The 21,852-nt window shown below is 39.0% G+C and overlaps 1 protein-coding gene across 15 annotated transcripts in view; it reads right to left on the reverse strand.

Moving 5' to 3' along the window:
* frmd4a (FERM domain containing 4A) overlaps positions 1 to 21,852 on the reverse strand; it is a 223,530-nt gene that overhangs the window by 13,646 nt on the left and 188,032 nt on the right. For 7 of the 15 annotated variants that reach the window (XM_073815811.1, XM_073815812.1, XM_073815810.1 and 4 more), the window contains exons 8-15: positions 20,217 to 20,300; positions 19,585 to 19,650; positions 19,363 to 19,420; positions 13,312 to 13,398; positions 5,121 to 5,197; positions 2,912 to 3,053; positions 2,438 to 2,579; positions 333 to 466 (exon numbers count right to left, since the gene is read on the reverse strand). In XM_073815811.1, coding sequence (XP_073671912.1) covers positions 333 to 466; positions 2,438 to 2,579; positions 2,912 to 3,053; positions 5,121 to 5,197; positions 13,312 to 13,398; positions 19,363 to 19,420; positions 19,585 to 19,650; positions 20,217 to 20,300 — 790 coding nt within the window. Of the gene's footprint in view, positions 1 to 332; positions 467 to 2,437; positions 2,580 to 2,911; positions 3,054 to 5,120; positions 5,198 to 5,343; positions 5,508 to 13,311; positions 13,399 to 19,362; positions 19,421 to 19,584; positions 19,651 to 20,216; positions 20,301 to 21,852 lie in introns of those variants that run through there. The other 8 variants (XM_065283564.2, XM_065283572.2, XM_065283562.2 and 5 more) reach the window with 5 other exon arrangements.

Consider the following 21,852-nt stretch of genomic DNA (forward strand, 5'->3'; position numbering starts at 1 on the left):
AGATTTTGCGAGATTTCCTGTGTTCACAGTCGAGAAACTGTTTGTGTGTGTTGTGCTGTCTTTGACACATCATGGCACACAACACACAATAGGAGCAAAACGGTTAAATCTAGGATTTTTTTATCCTCATGTTTGTGGTCTATCACATTTTGAAAATCTTATAAGATGTAAAAAAATCTTTTGGTGTGTACCCGACAATTCATGCTAAGTTAAAGTGGTAGTTGCCAATGTAGACAACAAGGCAGGTCACTAGGTTTTGGAACACAGCCATTATGATAAAGTGTGAAGTTCATGTTTTAAGGATGCTGCAGGAGGCTTGTTTCGTTCCTCACCGCTTCTCTAATGCAGATGTTCTTCAGTTCTTCTATTCTCTGTCTGAGCGTCTCCTCGAGAGCTTCCTGTCTGGCCCTCAAAGCCGCCAACATGTCCTTCTTAGCAGTCTGAGAGCTGTCCGACTCCTGAGAGCCTACATACATACACACACAACATTAGATCAGATCCAGGGCTTAAATATCAGATCCAGTTGACTTCACTTAAACAATCAACCTGACCTTTTTGTTTAGTAGAAGGGTGTGTGCTTAACCTCTTTCAATGCTCTAAAAGGGGCAAAGTTTGTGCGTGTTTCCGGATAAAATGAACAAAGGGTCCCAATAGGGTAACATTGTTTACTAAAGTCTCAACATAGATTGGAGCATTGGGAAAAGTGTGCATGCCTGGGAACACCTGCTGTAATAGTTAGGATGTTTATGGGAAAAATTATACTTGCAAATAATTACCAACTATAATTATCACTATTAAAAACATTGAATCAGTATTTGTTTCTGCTTCTGGTATCACTAGTATCAATCTCTGTGCTGTAAATCTATCTGTTTTCTCACACTGGTGTTGTGTAGCATGACTGACAGTTTCCGGCTGTGTATCCTGCTGAGGAATGTGATTTGTCAGGTCTGTATGTTTGGGAAGGAGGGAGGAATCTCATAGGATCTCTTGTAATGTGTTTGTGTGGGCTGGCAGCTGCCTATGAATCAGTAGAGTCAGTGTTGCTAGGGTCCAGCCAGGCCTGATGTGTGAGCGTCTATCTATCTGCGGTCAAGGGCATATGAGGATTTGATTGGATCATGCTAAGCAGACTATGATTTATCTGGCCAATACTATTTGTTCCTCCCACACAGCCTTGATTACATCAACTGAGAACAAAACATCAGTGCTTAATAAACCTACTGAATCATGCATATTAAACATCACAGCTGGGCCTTTACAGAATCATTATGAACATACAAAATGAATGTGAATTGTTGTGAGTTCCTGTGTCAATGTGAGAATTTGTGTATGAATTTAACTGCAACTATCTTTTCCACCGTGAGGTTTGGATTCTTTAAATTAGCACGAGACATCAAATCTGCCTCCGAAGCTGAAAGTCAACTATGATAATTACAATGATATGTTTTTTTAAAGCAGACATTTCACAAGACTTTTTTAAGATGAAAAATAAATCTTTGGTATCCCCAGAGTACGTATGTGAAGTCTTAGCTCAAAATACCATATAGATAATTTATCATAGCATGTTAAAATTGACACTTTGTAGGTGTGAGCATAAATGTGCCCAGGGCATTTAAAATGCAAATGAGCTGATCTCTGAACTAAAGGGCAGTGTCGTGGTTGGATAGTGCAGATTAAGGGGCGGTATTATCCCCTTCTGACATCACAGGGGAGCCAAATTTCAATGACCTATTTTTTCACATGCTTGCAGAGAATGGTTTACCAAAACTAAATTACTGGGTTGATCTTTTTCTCATTTTCTAGGTTGATAGAAGCACTGGGGACCCAATTGTAGCACTTAAACATGGAAAAGTCAGATTTTCATGCTATGACCCCTTTAACACATTTCCAATATTTCGATATACATTACACTGTCTAAAAACGTGCGTTAAACCTAATACGTCTCCAAATTATTGTGAATGATTTATTAATGCATGCTATTTTATTTAATTTCTCTAGTGATCTCATCTCTTACTGTACCCCCTCTCTCTCTCTTTCTCATATGTGTTGACATTGATTAAGAGGCTAACAGATTCATGGCCCAGATGAAACAGGGGATCATATAACTAACATCAGAGGAGTTCCACAGATCTCTTTGTTCATATGATAACTGACACCACGGCGCAAGTCCAAAACCAGCATCATGACAAGCTGTTCCCAATCTCACCCTGCTGAAAATGTGCACACACCCTAAAACTGTCAACGTATGACATCACCATGAGAACATAAACATGGATCATAAACATTGGTATCTCAAAAATACACACTACAAGGTTAAAGCTCTTTGTGTTGAACATCTGTGACGAGAGGACCTAAACCTAGCAACCTGTTATCAGTTTGAATGCAATGTAAGCAGGGGGATGAGTTTTTGTGTTGTAGTGTGTGTGCTCAGACTGACCTGAGGACAGCAGACTGCCACTGCTTCCGCTGATGATTTTGCCTTTGCTGCCCATGTTGGCCAGTTTGGAGGTCTTGAGGGTTCCCGTCTCTGTCAAGTCTATGGCTATCTCATTCAGACTGCGTGCAGCGTGAATCTTGCTCTGAGAAAGAGAGAAAGAGAGTGAATGTGCTTGCCAGCTGTGTCGACTGTGACAGGATTTTCCGAGAGACGAACATTCCACAACTTTTAAAAGTGTAACAGAATCCTTCACCAAAATCAGAGACAGATATTTGTGTGTGTGTGAGACTTCAGGCAGTCCTGAGGATTTCTAAGAGCTGGCAGTCTAGATGGTTAGACAGTTAGACCACAGAAACACACAGGAAGGTTTTCGCAGTAAAGATGTTAACAATTCAATTGCACAAAACTGCCAAACACATTATACAAACAAAGCACATTGATTTTGGTGAACTGTTAAAATAAACAAAAACGCACCTTGCTCTGTTTGCGGTCCAGGTAGAACTGGTGTTGGCTGATGGCCATGGCCCATATGGATTTGATGAGGGTGGGACAGGCGTACCAAGTGTGCACCGCAATGCCACTGTGACCGAACGTCCTTCGCGTTACCGACGCCCTGCAGTTGAAGCGAACACAAACCGACTTTATATTCACTGAATTTGACGAAAGTGTCACAGCATAAACAAGCATACAGTACTGGATCTCTTAAACCTTAATGAAATGAAATCCTAATTTTGATTTATGATCAAATTACTTCAAGACCTAAAAAAAAGCTCAAGATGTGTTTAATGCCAAGAGAGGTCAGGTCACACTATATACTGACTGATTCCTGAAGATGAAAATTGTTTTGTTTTTATGTACATATTTCCTGTTTGTATTTTAATGAAAGGAGTAAAAAATAAATATGGATGGACATTAAAACTGGACAACAACAAACTAGTGGTGGCCTAATGCTGCATTCACACCAAATGCGAATGTAGTGTTTGGCGCGAATGATTTCAATTTTAAGTCAATGTAAAGACGTGTTTACCCGCGTCTGGAGGTCTCGCAGCGCGAATGAGGTGTTTAGCATGGTAGACGCGAAACGCCTCATTCGCGCATCCATTTCCGCTAATGACGCCAATTACCCCGCGAATGACGCAAATTCACGTCTGACGCCCGAGATGAAAATTTTTTACTTTGCCGTCAATTTGCGGCACGTTAACAAATCAGGAGCCTGCTTGTGCTATGGAGGCAGGCCCACCCGGAGTCACTCCTTGCCCCTCTCACAAGAAGTGGATTTTGCCTCGGACGCGAATGCATTCAAAATGTTCAAGCAGCAAATTTGACACTCTATTTATGACTTTTGCACAGTACTGTACATGACTTCAGTGCTGTCACGATGCATTCAAGCACTGCTATACAACTGAGTATAAGACTAAAAAATGTCAAATATCTAAAAAACCAAACTGGTATTATATTCAAGGTAGACAGTTCTGCAGTTTATTAGCTTAATATACCACACACAGTGCGGCCTCCATACACACACTCCATTTACAATGTGGTCAAACTCTTTCGCACGTGTACATCCTCCCATCTGTCCAGAGATGTGCTTTATACAAACCTCCAGGCCTCTATAAATATCCTCCTCTCCATCCACTGAAGTTAAGATAAACAGCATTCCCTGGTGTTCTGACTTTTATCAAAACTACATTACAGTTAAAGCGGGTGTGTGTGTGTGTGACCATCAGCTACCACCCGAATTGATTAAAACTATCAAAGTAATAAGAACATAACTACATCAAAGTCCCTCGTGCTGCACGATAAACAGATTTCTTTTCATCCTTCCCTCCCTTTTTGTTTCTGGTCTCGTGTTGCTTGTTGGAAGAGTGTGAATGAGGCGGTTTATCTGTCAGCATCTGAGGCAGCGTGTAATGTTGCTTTTGGAAGCATCTGCTCTACTAAAGGGACTAACCAGCCCTTGGCACGCACTGATGATGTCATAAGAGCCAGATCAATCCTAAAACACATCTCAATTTTGACTAATAAAGAAGAAGGGGAGCACAAGAGACATACAGGACAAACCCAAATTACCTCTTGATTATGAAAGAGAGGAGAGTCTGAGAAACACATCTCAATCTTTACTGACATAAAGGAGGGTGGAGGAGCATCCTGTATGTTTTTGTTCATATGTTTCTGACCTTTTGTATTTCTACCCTCTTCTCCCCAGGCAATTTAATAACAAATAGCTTAACTCACTGAACATTTGTGGACACAAGCCAATTCCTGGCAATCCAGATGCATCTAGTATCATTTTAAGGTTTATGTCTCTTTAAATACATTTATTGAATACCAAAAAACAGCTTTATATGTTTCACTTGTTCTCTTGCTGGTAAAACTAAATTGTGTATTAAAAGCTCAAGACATCATGCCACTTTTAAACTTTCCTTTTTTTGCAAAAAATCTTTTGGAGTTCCAAAAAGGACAAGAAGAATAGAAACAAAGTTAAACCTACAAACAGCTGAGATCCCATGCAACGTTTCATGACATATAAGCAAACTTTTCCATCAAACTTTGGCTCATTTTAGGTGAAAGTAGTACCCACGACATGTCCTGTCAGTGTGTTAGACAGAATATTTGTAAATGCTAGGGTGCCACGACCTGTTTGTGTGCAATGAAGGAGGCGTATGCTGTAATATAAATTTACCTTCTTGGGTCATGAACTTCCACTGAGAATTTCTTCTCCCTGAAGTACAGATTCTCCAGCTGTCTCCATTGGAACACCTGCAGACATAAGAGAACGCTTTATAACATTCCCAAAACGTATGGTGCTCCAGTTCTGAAAACTCCTGGAACTAGAAGAGAACTCTTAATCCAGAATGCAAGTCTTTCCAGAATGCGTTTTACTATTCCTTTAGTTTTCCACGTACATTTGAGAATCTCAGCTATACCTCAGTCCTGAGAAACCACTGCTGACTTCGTGCTTATGGTGTGTGTGTATAAAATCCTTAAGCACAGGGGAACAATGAGATCTCCACTGAATGTGTGTAGAATGAGAGAGACTGTTTAAATCAAGAGTCTGAGAGAGAGAGAGAGAGAGAGAGAGAGAGAGAAAGAAGGAGAGAGACAGGGAGGAGTCAGCCCCCCTATTTCCCTCTGGGACACACACTTCCTGTGTGGGTGGGGTTTATGGAGAGTTCAGAGTGACGAGTGTGTTTTTGTGTGTGAGCCGTAGTAACCCCTTTAAACCGAGTGCTACAGCTTTGTTAAACCCCCTCCCCACCTCGTTCTTCCCTCCTTCACTCAAGTAACCAGGTTCTGGTTCTCATTACACACCAGCACACACTAACACACACCAATGGTTGTCTGCGGTAGGCACACTGGACCTCTGGAGCATCAGCTGAACACAAAGAAAAGCCAAAGAAGAAAGAGAAAATGGTATGGATCTGCGGTTGCTGAGAATGTTCTTTAAATAAGAAAGTGAAAAGTCAGCAAGAGCAAGATTATGACACAGCATACAGCAAGACGTATAACATATCTGAACCAGTATTCAATCAAAGAAAGTTAAAGGAAAGCGAGAGCGAGATTATGATACAGCAATCCTACACATTTTCCCAAGACGTATAAAATATCTGAATCGGTTTCAATCATTTAAAAGTCACTTAAGGGGGGTTCTCTACAAGCATTTTCTGGCAAATACCATGATTTATACAAAGGAGAGAATTTATTAAAGGTAAATATAAAGGAGAGGAGAAGTGAAGGATGATAGTGTAGAAGGAAGGGGAGGGGGGCTGGCTTAAAAAGCTGAAGAATTTTAAAAGCCTGGGAAAACAATGGATAGATGAAGGAAGAGGGGGTGGAACACACGCACACAGAAATATTTCCACATATATTACAGTTCTTTTACAGAATCGGCTCTATAAAAAAATTCATGACGTTCAGCTCTGTTAACTCTTTGCCCGCCAGCGTTTTAAAAAGAAGTTGCCAGCAAGCGCTAGCATTTTTTATAATTTGTACAAGGTTCAATGCCTTCCCAAAAATGTTCCTCTGTAAATATATAAGCATACAATATATCAAATAAAAAAGAACAGGCTCTCTACTTTCAAAAAAACCCCTGTTTCATCCTACCTTCATTTGTTCTCTCAGGGTTCCCACACTTTAGTTAACTTCAAATTCAAAAACTAAATGTGGGGACACATTTCATATGAGAGCAAGGTTACATCGTGTTACCTTTTAAGATACATTGTTACAGTTCCCTTTCGAGGGAACTCGTGCTGCGTCACTGCGGTGACACTTTGGGGACGCCTCCAGGGGTAAGTGCGTCTATGTGTATATCAAATTCAACCAATGGTGAGGCTTAACGACAAAGACAGGGTGACGCGGGAGCCAGGAAGTATTTCCATATCTGAAATATTGCCAAAGACGGCGTTACAGGGACACATGATGTATGGCAAGGGAGACACAGCGTCTGGTTCCCTTCTCAGGGAACAACAGTTACATACGTAACCAGAGACGTTTTCATGTGTCAAACACAACTATGCAAAAATACATTTTGGTATGAATCAACATTCGCATACAGAACATATAAGCATTTAAAGCGAACAGTTTAGCGCGTGTGCTTAAAAAGTCTAGAATTTTTATACTATTATCCTACACTACACAGGGAATAATATGCATTTTTTCCAGAAAACTTTTGCATAAAATAGATTCAACCTTTTTTAATGACCTGTATCTATGTATGTATATTTTAAAAAACTTCCCAGGGCCTTGAATTTTTTCCCCCAGATTTCAAGGACCCGTGGGAACCCTGTTCTCTTTTTATCACCTCTCAAATATGGTTAGTTTTCTTCAAAAGTAACAAAATTTTGAGCAAAAAGATGAGGTAATTGTGTTTTTTGTGAAGGACTTTTAAAGGAGATCAGATTCAGAGAGATGATCAAAACATACACGAAGTTTGAACTGTTTGTCTTAAGGGAATACTTCAGAGTTTTATAAGTTGGGTAAGAGCACCACCTGGTGCATAATAGCAGAAATACGGATTGCCGGAAAAACTCATCATTGGCAAAGAAGCGTTTTCTCTTAATTGACAAGTTAACTCGTCAATGACGGGGAAAGAGTTAATGGTTCATAAAGATCTTTTAAATCTTTTACTAAAATCTGTTTTGAACAGACAGTGCCATGGTGAAGTAAATTAAGTTTAAAATGATTTGTGAGAGATGAATTTAAATTTGCATAACAGAGCAAGTAAAAAAATAGTATAAAATATATTAGTATCGAGGAAGCTGGACCCGAACGTTTGCTACCTAATATATCTGTGCCAATAAACAGCACAGAGATCTTTGTGGTGTTAAAGTGAATCTTTCTTAGTGTTTACAAGATGCTTTGATGGTCTAATGGGACAAAGAACCAACTTAACCCCCCACATGACCTCAACACTTTCAAAATAACTTTCATTATGGAGATACAGATCTCTCTGTCATTAAAAGAGAGAGAGAGAGTGGGGAGAGGGAGGCTACATGTTCCATAACATCTAAACACTATATACTCTACAGATCGCCGCAGTTATGAGCCAATGAGGCATGAAGCATTAACCACACCAGAGTATTTCGGGCATAGTGAGGAAAAAGTGGGGCTTGGGCTATTGTTCTGAAATATAAAAATCTCCACACATCAACAACAGTAAGTGTGAGCGTGTTTGATTTTGAAGCGTGCAGTCACGAAAGACTCCGTTCCGTCGCTGTAAAAGAGAACAGGGATTTGAAAGGGCCCCAGCGAGGACCTTACGTGCCCAATCCCTGTTAGTTCCAGCACATTTTTCACTGACAGCTGAAGCATGTTTTGGGCCTCTTGTTAGTTTGCGCTCTGATGTCAGATACAGCCTACGTTTAAATGTTGATCTCTGGAAACAGGGTTAAATCGGGTCTTGGACTTCAAAGAAACGTGGTGATGTGGTCCATTGAAAACCAAAGCATCTTCTGATAACACTGATAGCTGGTGATACCAACGAAGTCTTACGGTAAGCAGAATAAGCATGCAGTGTTTCCCATACGTTGATTTATTCGTGGCGCACCGCCACAGAATCAGCACTGGCCGCCACAAATAGATTTTTCATGATCCCCATTTACATTTATATTTTACTGTTTGAAAACGTCTTAATTCATTGTTGCAAGCACCCAGCGCGCCCTCCCTTTCTATGTTGCATGCAGCGCGCGCCTCTCTCTCTCTCTCTCTCTCTCACACACACACATATGAGCGTGAAAAGGTGGCGGTGTTTCAATGTACGTTCCTCCGTATAACTTACTTTCTTTTTCGCGTAAACGTCAACAGTCACAGATTTTACTGACAGAGAAGACGGCGATGACTTGACGAAAGGTTAGCATTAGTGTTTCCCACACACACCCGTTCTCTCCCTCGCTATAATGCGATATGCCTGCGCACGTGTTTTGTAGTAACTTTGTGTAACAGTGTATTCTCTCTTATTTCTGAATTTGCACCCAATTGTCTGCGCTATACGCGACAATAAAACTCGCATTTAAATAAAAAGGGGCTCATAACAAGACATTGATGAGAAGAACAACAGCAGTAAGACTTCAATGTAAATGTATGGTGATTTATATACCAGCTGTAAACATACACGTACGTTTCGTAAAACTATAAAAGCGCTTAAGCATTTACTTGTATCCTAGGCGAAAAAAACAAGTCAGTGGCAAGTCAGTTCCTGAATAACACGACACAAACTTTAAAAAGTCAAATTCACTTCTCAGAGGCACAGAACTGTTCCTGAAACTGACGTTCTCCCCAAACTGAAATTAAACACAGTGTTTCGAGTTTTTCTCGTCTGTGTCATGTTGATATCAAGAAGCAACGTGCACATGACGACGAGAGAGGTGACCTGCTGCGCAATCGAGTTACCCCTCCCATTTCTGAATGTTTAACTGAGATTTCTAATCCCGTCCGAATTGACCATCAATATTACAGACGTCCTGTGGTAAAATTACATTACGCCATCTACAACCGTAAAACTAATCCCATCCGAATAGGGCTCCTTTTATGTCTGACAACAGAACTGATAATATGTAAATAATAGCAATCAGTTGTTTTAAAATGCAATATAACGTGACAGATCAAAGAGTAGAAGTGAAACATATTTCAGGTGCCAACACTCGATCTAACCGGATCAAACGCAAACACGTGATGACGTCACATATATGTTAATTAGAGTGTGACGTCATCACCGCCACAAGTCTCTCAAAATCCTGTGGGAAACACTGAGCATGCTTAGCCAAACTGATAGTAAAAAAATCAAATAAAAAAAAAACTCACAAAAAAAGTTTTATTTGTGCTTATGTTAAATACATTTTTGTACTTTTTATCACAGATTGCTCATATTGGATGGACAGATGTGCCTGTGATGCAGTTAGCAAGATAAAGGATCAAACTGACATCTTATGTTGAAATGTGACCCTGGAGCACAAAACAAATCATAGGTAGCACAGATTCATTTCTAGCAATAGCCAACAATACATTGTATGGGTCAAAATAATCTATTTTTATTGCCAAAAATCATTAGGATATTAAAGGATTAAAAATCCAGATAATTTACTCACCACCATGTTATCCAAAATGTTGATGTCTCAATGAGGCATAAGGGTCTTATCTAGCGAAACGATTGTTATTTTTGACAAGAAAAATAAAAAATTTGCACTTTTAAACCACAACTTCTCGTCTATCTCCGGTCATGTAACGCGTCAGCGCGACCTCACGCAATATGTCATCACGTCAAGATGTCACAGATGACGTATCGAAACTACGCCCCAGTGTTTACAAGTGTGGAGAAAGAGGACCGTTCCGACGTTGTTGTATGTGGAATGATAATGTCTTTGTGTCAGTTTATTGTTTAAAATGGTCCGCAAATGTGTGTTTCATACATGTAACACGTGATCTTTCCATGGCATTACGCAATTACGTAAAGTTGTGCTGGCGCATCACAGGACCGGAGATAGACGAGAAGTTGTGTTTCAAAAGTGCATCTTTTTTATTTTTGTTGTCAAAAATGAAAATCATGTCGCTAGGTAAGACCCTAATGCCTCGTTTGGGATCCTTGAAACTGCAATTTTAAACTGCATTAAAACTGTTAAGTGTTGGGGTCCATTAAAGTCCATCAAAATGAGAAAAATCCTGGAATGTTTTCCTCAAAAAACATAATTTCTTCTCGACTGAACAAAGAAAGACATCAACATTTTGGATGACATGGTGGTGAGTAAATTATCTGGATTTTTTTAAGAAAATGGACTATTCCTTTAAGTAAAGATCATGATCCATGAAGATATTTTGTACATTTCCTACCGTAAATATTTCCAACATCTATTTATCAATAGTAAAATGTGTTGCTGAGGACTTCATTTGGACAATAAAGTGGGCGATTTTCTCAATATTCAAATTTTTTGCACCCCCACAATTCCAGATTTTCAAATTCTGTCCTATCCTAACAAACCATACATCAATGGAAAGATTGTTTATTCAGCTTTCAGATAATATATTAATCTCAATTTTAAAAAATTGACCCTTATTTTTTCCATTCAAGCTTACGATCCTTCAGTAATGCAGCTAAGCTAAAAAAAACGCTTGTTCACAATGTTCCTATTCTGTGATACAAGGGGGTCTCAGTTTAAATGTCACGAGTGTGTCACCATCATGACTCACAATCACTACCCTTACTAATATAACCCAAATCTCCCACCCTGTAGTCTGCCCGTATATACAACAATACAACCCTCCCACCGCAACAGACACACGCACAAAGTACAGGAAGCATGTGTGTGGTATGCTATTTACTTAGCAAGAGCCATAATGAGTGCCAAAGAGAAAAGACAGGGCAGAGGAGAGGTGAGAGGTCACAAGCAGCAGACAGGACACAAACAATCACCGGTGACTCATGGGTCACCATCATCATATGATTCATAGTTTTCGGATCACATCTGGCATAGAACTCATTTACTGCTCATTAATGTGATCTATGCGGCAAGAATCTTAGTTAGCTTTAATTGCTATGAAAATGTAGCTGTTATTTCCTAATGAGGTAAAACACACATCCCATATATTGAGGAATGGTCCTAGATTTGTCAGGCGGACTAATGTTTCCAGCATGTTGTGTGTTGTCAGGGCGACAGTAATCCTACGGGTGTCTGCTGCTGGGATTCTTATTGCATCTGGAGGTCGCCGGAGGGTCTTTTATGCACGATACAACGGTCCAGAAAAATCACTTACTTTTCACACACTAAAACCACAAAGATACTGGTCACGCCCTCTCAGTCTAACACACCCACCCTGTAAAACTTTATACAAGCACCTTAACACACTTTGGCACAGATGCTCTGCGGTCTCGCATTAGGAGAGAGTTTCAATTAGTTTGAAACTCATTAAATAAACCCGACCACTAACTCACCAAGTCTGCAACTTTTAGTGTGTGGCATACTTTACTGTACATTCGTAGTAACACACACACTATCTACAGATGGAGAGAACAGCCACTAACCATTAGCGCATGTGCCTACCATGAAAACGCGTGTAATGAGGTCATTAGCATAATGCTTCATTTGAAATGTAGATCAAGATGAAGAAGGCTTTGGAAGTGTGTTACTTTACCTTTTTAAACTGCATACGGGCAAATGCTATTACTGGAGTTGGCACGCAGGGCTGGATTAGTGCTTGCGGTTAAAGGAAAATGTACCCCAAAAATGTCATTATTTACTCACCCTCATATGTTGTTCCATTGCGTTCATGAAAAACTAGCATTTATGTTTAAAACTGCTAATGCACGAAAACGAAATATAATATGGAAATTTTAAGCTGATCCATACATAATGTTTTGCACTGAAGCAAAAAGTCATATAGTCACATGAGGGTGAGAAAAGTGATTTTCATTTGGCGTTTTTAAAGATACTCCTGTTTTTCGGACTTCTTTTTTTCTTTCATTTCTATTCTGAGCTGGTCTCTGCTTCGTCTTTTCATTTAAACTCTCTCTCTCTCTTTCGTTTTTCTGTAACAGATCCTTTTCTGTAAATAGACCTAACTTTGGCTTTTGCTTGGCTGGACGACTTTCTGCTTTGAACACTATTTTTAGCTTGTGGTTTAGGGAAAGGTTTTTAAGTTCCTCACCACAGGCTGCAGTTTTGCCTATCCTTCAGAAAGACTTTAGACACTGGTGTGTGCTACGAGCATGGAAAAACAAACCCAGCACACACACACCTGAAGCTGAATCATTTGTAGCATTGAGTGTGTCAGTTATTGGGTGTCACTGATCTTATGTTACAAGTAACGCTGACCTGAAGTCAGACCCCTAGAGGTCATGACCTCTGAGGTCAAGGCTGAGGCTACCACACCCAAAGGTCAGATTGTCAGTGATGTCATGAGGTTAAGCAAAGGTGACCAAGTAAGCATGCTGAACACATAATTTTTTCGTAAGACACAGACACTTGAGAAATAACACAGAGTCAAAGTATGTTTCAAAACACAGTCACTGACAGAGAAATTGCTTATGTCTACTGGATTTTTTTGCAAAGGAAAGAGTTTTAAAGGAGAAGTGAGAATTTTTTCCTCCCTCTCATAAAGGAACAAAGATCTTTTCTCAGAAAACGCTGTCATAAGCAACATTTTTATGAAATAACTGCTAAGGTGTCAATTTCCAGCTCTATACAATGTATGTATCCCAAGAAATGATTCTGGTCCCATGTTTCATTGTAGACTAAGACCCAAGATATGAGTAATAGTTAAAGTATATTTGCTTTAGTAAGCATTACTAATTACCAGCAGCAAGACAAAACCATTACTAGATGACAGAGATGAAGATAAGTTAAGGAAGAAAAAAATTATGTTTGTTGGGGACAGCGATGTCTTACCTTCCTTGGTTTGACTTTGTCCTGGTAGTCATACTGAAAAATGCCCTTATAACTTAATCCCAGCCACCATGGAATACCCTGCTTATCCTGGGAAAAAGAAAGAAAGAAAGAAAGAAAGAGAGAGAGAGAGAGAGAGAGAGAGAGAGAGAGAGAGAGAGAGAGACATTTTGACATTTGAAACTCCCTTTATTAATCCGATTACATTTGGGATTTAAACTACATAAATATATTTAAAACAACCATTGTTTTTTTTTTTTTTTTTTTTTTTTTTTTTTCTTATTAATTAAATGTCATATATATCAAAGTCTCATACAGTTTTCTTCATAACCACATTAGAAAATGTTTAAATTAAAATTTCCACTCTCATCAGGTTCACACAAACATCCCCAAATATGGAAAAAACCCTCTACATTGTGTGTAAGGCTATAAAAAGCATATTCAATCGTTAACCTTTTTTTTACAAAACATTTTGTCAATAAGATTGGATCAATGCACCCACTTTCTTCTACTTTGTTTTTTCTAGTACACCAAATTGCCAACTTTGCCATTCCAAACAAAAAATTAAGAATAATAACATTATTTCTGTTTTCAACTAAATACTTTGGCCCATAAATAAACAAAGAAACACTAAACAAACCCAAAAAACGTATACTCCAACCCTTCACTAGCTCAATCAAGTTTTTCAGGCGATAACATTCCATAAAAGTATGAATCACAGTTTCTGATGTATTACAAAAGGGACAACCCTCCCCAACTAAAGGATTCAGTCGTGCTATGTGTCTGTTTGTGGCTAAAACTCCATGTACAATTCTCCATTGAAGATCTCCCACTCTCTTTTCAATGGGTTTCTTGTACAGAGACCGCCAGCTACCTTTCGGGGAAGAGCCTGACCCCACCACTAAAGTCCATTTACTGACTGTTTGATTTTTGAGGTCTTGGTAGTTCATGATTTTGACACATGCTGTGTACAAAGTTCTCTTTGATAAATCTTTGAACAAACCCATTTCTGGAATCTTCAGAGATAGCAATTTTTCAGGAGCTTCCTCATGAAAGTCCTTTTCCATCAAAAAGTTAAAATCCGGAAAGGAAACAAGCTCTGTATCATCACCTATACAGGTCTCTCTGAGAAAGTCTTTGGTTGAACAAGGAAGTGCAGCTTCTAGGTCATCTATCACCCGTTTAGCGAGACGCACGGACTTGAAGCCCACTTTTTCAGCAAGTACTTCAGGTTCAATCCACCCATCACCTCTTCTTAGATCTCTGAACATGGATATTCCAGCATTAGTCATATTAGACCTCATTGTCTCAGAGTTCAAAATCTCAACAGGAAAAAGAGGGTTGAAAAAAAGAGATTCGTTAAACAGCCATGGACCTGGTTTTGACCATTCTCTCGAAACAGAAAATAATTTCCATAAGTCCAAGATATTGAGGTAATAAGGATTCAGTCCACCAAGAGAAGCTCTCTCCAGGGCCAAAATGAAAAGCTGTTTATCTAGACCCATTCGCCCAGCCTTGCGTAACAGAGCACACGTTATCTCCATCCATCTATGTTGTTGGTTATATAGCAAGCGCTGGATAGCCTGCAGTCGAAAAACCGCCACTCTGGCTCGAATGTCTATCAATCCCTGTCCTCCCTCCTGTACAGGGAGATAGAGAACAGCAGCCCTCAGCCAATGCTGACCAGACCAAAAAAAGTTAACAATTCTCTTTTGAATCTCCTGGATTATCATCACTGGTGGATCCACAACCGTGAATTTATGCCAAAGCATTGAGGCAATGAGATTATTGGCAATCAGTGCTCTTCCCCTATATGATAGCTGGGGTAGCAACCATTTCCAGCTAGACAACCTCGCATCAACCTTATCCACTAACCCCTCCCAATTCTTCTTCTTATATTCTTCTTGACCAAGATACACTCCAAGATACTTCAACCCAACTGATCCCCACTGAATGTTATTCGGGAGTATTGGCAAAACCATATTACCCTTTTCAATGGAACCATGCCACACAGCTTCTGTTTTGTCCCAGTTTAGCCTAGCAGATGATGCTCTTTGATAGATGTCTAAAGCCCCCTTTAAAATCTGTACATCTTCCTGTTGTTGAATGATTACCATAATATCATCAGCATATGCAGATAATATAATAGGCTCTTTTTTTAAACTGCCACTTATAGTTAAACCATTTAGCTTGTTTCTAAGCATGCACAATAAGGGTTCAATCGCCAAACTGTACAGTTGGCCAGACATTGGACAGCCTTGTCTGATTCCTTTTTGCACTTTAACTGGTACACTTAACCCACCTCCTATTTTTATCATGCTCACTGATCCTTCATACATCAATTTTATCCATGATATTAACTTATCTCCAAACCCAAAACACTTTAATACATGAAACAAATACTGATGATCTACCCGATCGAAAGCTTTTTCTTGGTCTAGAGATATCAGACCAGCACTAACATTATACACTTTTAAATAATCTAAAAGATCTCTCATTAAAAACAAATTATCATAAATACATCTTTTAGGAATACAATAGGATTGATCTTCGTGAACCAAAAATCCTAACACCGTCTTAAGACGGTTTGCAATTGTTTTAGACAATATTTTATAGTCGGAATTGAGAACGGAAACAGGTCTCCAGTTCTTAAGCAAACTCAAATCTCCTTTCTTCGGAAGAAGAGAAAGGACTGCCCTTTGACAACTTTTTGGCAATTCCTCCCGTTTATAACTTTCCTCAAGGACTTTAAAGAAATCCTGACCAATTATCCCCCAAAACGATTTATAAAACTCCGCGGTAAGTCCATCGAGTCCTGGAGCTCGACCAGTTGACAGTTGTCTTACTGCATCAGTGACTTCTTCAAATATAATGTTAGAGTCCAGAGAAAGTCTTTCATTCTTTTCCAACATTGGTAAGTCTTTAAACAGTTCACATGTTGCATTCAGATCAACATCTTCTTTTTCAAATAATTTAGAATAAAAATCAACAGCAGTTCTTCTCATTATCAAAGGATCTGAGGTAATACTTCCATCGGGTCTCCGTAAACAATGCATGAAATTATTATGAACAATCTTCTTTTCCAAATTAAAAAAATATTTTGTGGGTGCGTCCATATCATTAATGGAAGTAAACCTTGCTTTCACAAGTACTGATTTAACTTTTTCATGTAAAATACCCCTTAATTCATGTCTCTTTGATAGCAAGTTTTCCTGGACTCCCATGTCATTCCTATTAATCAAAGAGCTATATAATGCAGAAATATCATCTTCTAATTTAGACATTTTTCTTTTTAAACTAACCCAAGCATGTGATGAATATTGTTGGCAGAAAACTTTAATTTGAACTTTTCCCACCTCCCACCATTGAAGAAGATTTTCATAATTACTTTTTTGTTCCGTCCAATGGTTCCAAAAAACCCTAAATTTGTCCTTAAAATCATGATTCTCTAATAATTTATTGCTAAATCGCCAATAAGAGCAGTGAGGGGTTGTTTGTGTTATAATCAATTTTAAATGAATTAAATGATGATCTGAAATTGCACTTGGACTTATATTTGTTTCTTCTATTCTGCTACACATTGTATTCTTAACATAAAATCTGTCTAACCGAGCTGCACTGATCCTATTATCAGTCACTTTAACCCATGTATATTGCTTAACATCTTTATTTCTCTCTCTCCAAATGTCGGTAAGGCCAAAATGTGTAATAATCTCCTTTAAGGATGCTGCTGATGAAAAGTGGGGCTCTTCTCCATTTCTATCACATGTAAAATCCAACGTACAATTCCAATCCCCTCCTATTACTAAAAAATCCTCATGAATAAAAGTGGAAACTACATCTTTAAGTTTAAGAAAAAAGCTTATTCTCTCTCTACCCGTTGTAGGAGCATAAACATTTATTAACCCAAAAACTCTATTTTTAAATTCTACCCTTATAGCAAGCAGGCGTCCTTTCACTGCCTCACTTTTAGACAAAATTTTAACTTTACATCTGGGTGAGAATAAAATTGCCACGCCTGCACTGAGGTTGGTACCATGACTCAAAACGTGATCTCCCTCCCACCACAACCCTAAATCAGTTTCATTGTCTTCATTACTATGGGTCTCTTGCAAAAAAACAATTTGAGTTTCTTTGAGCTTTAAACATTCTTTTAGTAATGGCCATTTACTTCTATCCCTTGCCCCATTTATATTTAAGGATCCTATTTTAAGAACATCCATAAAAAGGGGAAAGGAAAAAGAAAAAAGAAGAAAAAAACACAAAAAAAGCCAAACCCCCATGTGTGATTATTTAGAGCTAGTTCTAGTAGACCTACGTTTTCCCTTCATCTTTTTAGATTTTTGTCTGACCGCTGTCAAATATTTCTTTAGTCTGAACCGTTTTTGTTGCGTCAAAACATCAAGATTACATTCTTTACGAGCTTTCATTACAGAAGCGATAAATTTCTGTACGTCAGGAAAATACTCTTCAACATCAATACTCCTCCCCTTAGTGTTATCAAGAAAGCTATTTATCTGTTCGACAGAATAAAAATCTCCGTATTTACCGACGTCTACATCAATACATGAATCATCATCTCTAAAACTCTCGTCATCTGACGCTTTTTCCGCTTCATCATTTGAACACGCAATGTCTTCTTGCATTCTGTCATCTGTGAAACTTAATGCATCAGTAACAGAACCCCCACAAGACGAAACATCTTCGCTTACCCCCTCAATACTGGCCGACGAGTTTACACTCACCTCTATCGCTCCACTACTCACACCTGGAACACCTGACACCCCTGTTTCATCCTCGGCCTGTTGTTTATCAGGGCAAGAGTTTACTTTATCACCACCTACGTTATCTCCATTAACAACTCCATCTTCTTTTTGAACACTTGCGTCAACCAGCGGTATTTCCACCGCAGTCTCTCCGCTACTCGCACCTGTCACGCCCGCCGCCCCTGCTATTTCCCCGGTCTGTTGTTTATGCGGACAAAACATTCTCTTATGGCCGATATCTCCACACTCAAAACAACGTAAAGTATCTGTACTCGCGTACACCATATAAGAACTATCTCCACATATCACTCGAAATGAGACATCCAGTGTTCTAGTAGGATCAATCAAAAACATAAACACCTGTCTTCTAAAAGACAAAACATGCTTAAGTTCGGCAGACTTACAACCCAAAGGAACCATCTTTACAGCACTAGCCATTTTTCCAAATCTAGTTAATTCTCGCACAATCGCGTCATCTTTAATAAACGGGGGTACGTTAGAAATTGTAACTTTTGTGGCTGGAGCAAAAAGAGGTGTAACGGATACAAATGCTTCCTTCACCCAAATGCCACTTTCAATGATCCTGATAACTAGTTGTTCATTTTTTAGAAAGACGACAACTGCTTTGTTCATGCGAGACGCAGAAACAATGTTTTCATGGCCTACCTGTTCTCCTGTTGCTAACAGCACCTCCTCAATCGCTGTGCCTGCTTCGGGAGTACACCTGAAACCATTCCGTCGCGACAGAGATGGCTCTTCCCCCGCAGGGAACGCAGCCATCACGCTTAGCAAAACAAAACCCCTCGCAAAACTTTACTGCATAACATATATCAGTGATCCAGCAAGTGAGAAAAAAAATAAATAATAATAATTAAAGATAAAGTTTGGAAAAAACTCCACGCTCACACACTCGTGTGCCTCACACACCACCCCACTCACTCCCAGCATGCAACACCGAGAGAGAGAGAGAGAGAGAGAGAGAGAGAGAGAGAGAGAGAGAGAGAGAGAGAGAGAGAGAGAGAGAGAGAGAGAGAGAGAGAGAGAGAGAGAGAGAGAGAGAGAGAGAGAGAGAGAGAGAGAGCGCAAGCATTAATAAACCCTCACACTGATAAGGAGAGAAGTGTCAGTCTGTGGTTGGTGACAGCATGATCATCTTAAACACATAAAGCCATCAGCATCATTTAACACTTCAGTCAAGAACTGATCTTGAAGGTTGTGAAAATGAGTGTGTGTGTGTGTGTGTGTATGGATGAATAGTTCAATTTCTCCTCCGTGCACACAGACCCACCTTAACAGCGTAATAATGCACTCCATATGTGGGCAAGGATTCCACTATACTCATATAACTATGAGAAAGCAGAAAGAGAAGATCATTTATGTTATGTTTCATGTTACATTTGCAAATAATTTATAACAGTAGTGAAATTTGGGAGTGGAAAGAACAAAAGCAAAAAAGCAAACTAAGCAACTTTTTGGACATTATAGGTCTTTTTCTTTCTTGATGCCTTACTTGACGATAGCCTGGCCCCTGGACTGTCCGCCTAGCTTCTTATAGTGCTCAATAACCCGGTCCTCACTGTAAAACACACACATTAGAGGCAAGATATAACTTTGTTTATGAGAAAAATTTTGCATTAACAAGTGAAGACAGAATGAAGATGTACACAGAGAGAGCCAATGAAATATAACACCACGAAGAAGATAATTCCATCTGCAGAACAAGATGAGAATAAAGCACAATGTGCATGTCTGAATGTGTAGCATCTAAAAGACATTTCATTCAGATTTAATAGTTTAAGTGCTTTCTTAAACCCTTTGGGGGGCTTGAGATGATACCAGGAGGGCATTTTAAAAAAATACATTAATTCGTTCTAAATTCTGTGCAGTTAAACTCAGAAAAATAAGGCTACTTACCAACAGCAGTACACTGTTTAATTTAATATGTTTTGTTTAGTTCAAATTCTAAGTTTGAGATTGTTGTATGTCATACATTTTCTTTTGGGGGAAGCAGGGGGATTCACTTTACACATGGAGCACATAGTTTAAGGAAAATTAGGTTACCAAAGGGAATCAAAAACTATGAGCAGATACACCTTATTATTACCTCCCTACTATTAGCTGAGAGCTGTATGTGTGTCTCACCAGTATGCGAGTGAAGGATGCTCCTTCAGTGCTTGTGTAGGCAGTGCTGGCAGTTTCTTCAGATCAGCCCTCGTAGCATCATTACTGCGGAGAAACCAACAATACAACCGTTCACAAATAGAAGCACCTAACAGGGCAAACAGCCAATCAGAATCAAAAGAAACCCTGGGGGTATACGAAGACAAAATACTACATTATACTGCCTACAGTATTTTTAAGTAGTACATAAAAATTATGCAGTATGCAATGACAAACATTGATGATCTTAGAAATAATGCATTTTCACACTTTACGTGAGGGTATTTAAAAATTTGTCAAGAAATAAATATTAAATATACTAGTTGATATATTGCATTTACATTCATGCCAGTTCATCTACAAACAGAGGATAAAATTAAGAATGTTGCATTATGGGACAGCTGTACACTCCACACCTTGATATTAGGGGTGTGAATCGTCACTGGTCTCACAATTCGATTTGATTACGGTTATTAGGTTGACAGTTTGATATCTTGATGCATCACGATGCTTGCATCCATATATTTTTTATATTACTGCACAGTTAGGCTAAAGTTTGTGCCCCTCATACTTTTATTTAGGGATGCACCGATACCGATACTGGTATCGGCCTCGATACCACATTTTCTAAAGTACTCAAACTCATTAAAAGTCCCCCGATACCTGGAATCGATACCACGGTCTGAGAAATGTCTATGTTTGAGCGGCGTGTAAGGGGTTAATTCCTCTTGTGTTGTCCAAAGAGGCAGAGTTTACAACAAACTGGAAAACTAGTCCTTTGTTTTTTGTTAAATTATATGACTAAAGCTGTTACCTGTAAATTTAAATCATGTTTTTTTTATTAAGTACTCGGTATCGGTATCGGCAAGTACTGAAATGCAAGTACTCGTACTCGTATTCCAAAAAAGTGGTATCGGTGCATCCCTACTTTTATTGTTGCGGGTCTTTGTTTTCTTTCTTATCAAAGCTCTGAATTAAAACTCTGCTCCAGAGGTGCATGCTTCATTTATATGCCGGATATTGCTTTGAGACACAATATGGCATTTTTAACGTATCGATTGAGCCCTTTACATCCTTAAGAAGTTTCAACAGCGATCAAAGTTCAAAAACTATAAAATGTGCTTTATTTACAGTCTCCTGTGTGCGCAAGAAAAGCGCGAGTGAAATATACACGCAAGAGACACGGGTGTGAAAAGACACGCAAGAAAGACGCGAGTGAAAAAGACGCGCAAGAGAGACGCGAGTGACAAAGACGCGCAAGAGAGACGCGAGTGAAAAAGACGCGCAAGAGAGACGCGAGTGAAAAAGACGTGCAAGAGAGAGAGACAGATGAGTGAAAAACAGACAAGAGAGAGTGAGACACGAGAGAAAGAGAGATAGAGACCTGTGCGAGAGAGAGACATGCACAAACATTGCTTTTTAAATAATCGATTATTTATTTTTATGCATCAATGCAGTAATCGTTCACATTAGCATTGTGAAAAAAATTATTATATTCAACAGCCCTATTTCATAGATGAACTAAAATCTATGGAAACCATCGACATTATCTGCATACTTTTTAAACACTCCATACTACAGAAATGAGAGTAGTATGCTAGTGTGGCATCCTAAACAG

Source organism: Paramisgurnus dabryanus, chromosome 9, assembly GCF_030506205.2.
Source record: "Paramisgurnus dabryanus chromosome 9, PD_genome_1.1, whole genome shotgun sequence".
Lineage (NCBI taxonomy): Eukaryota > Metazoa > Chordata > Actinopteri > Cypriniformes > Cobitidae > Paramisgurnus > Paramisgurnus dabryanus.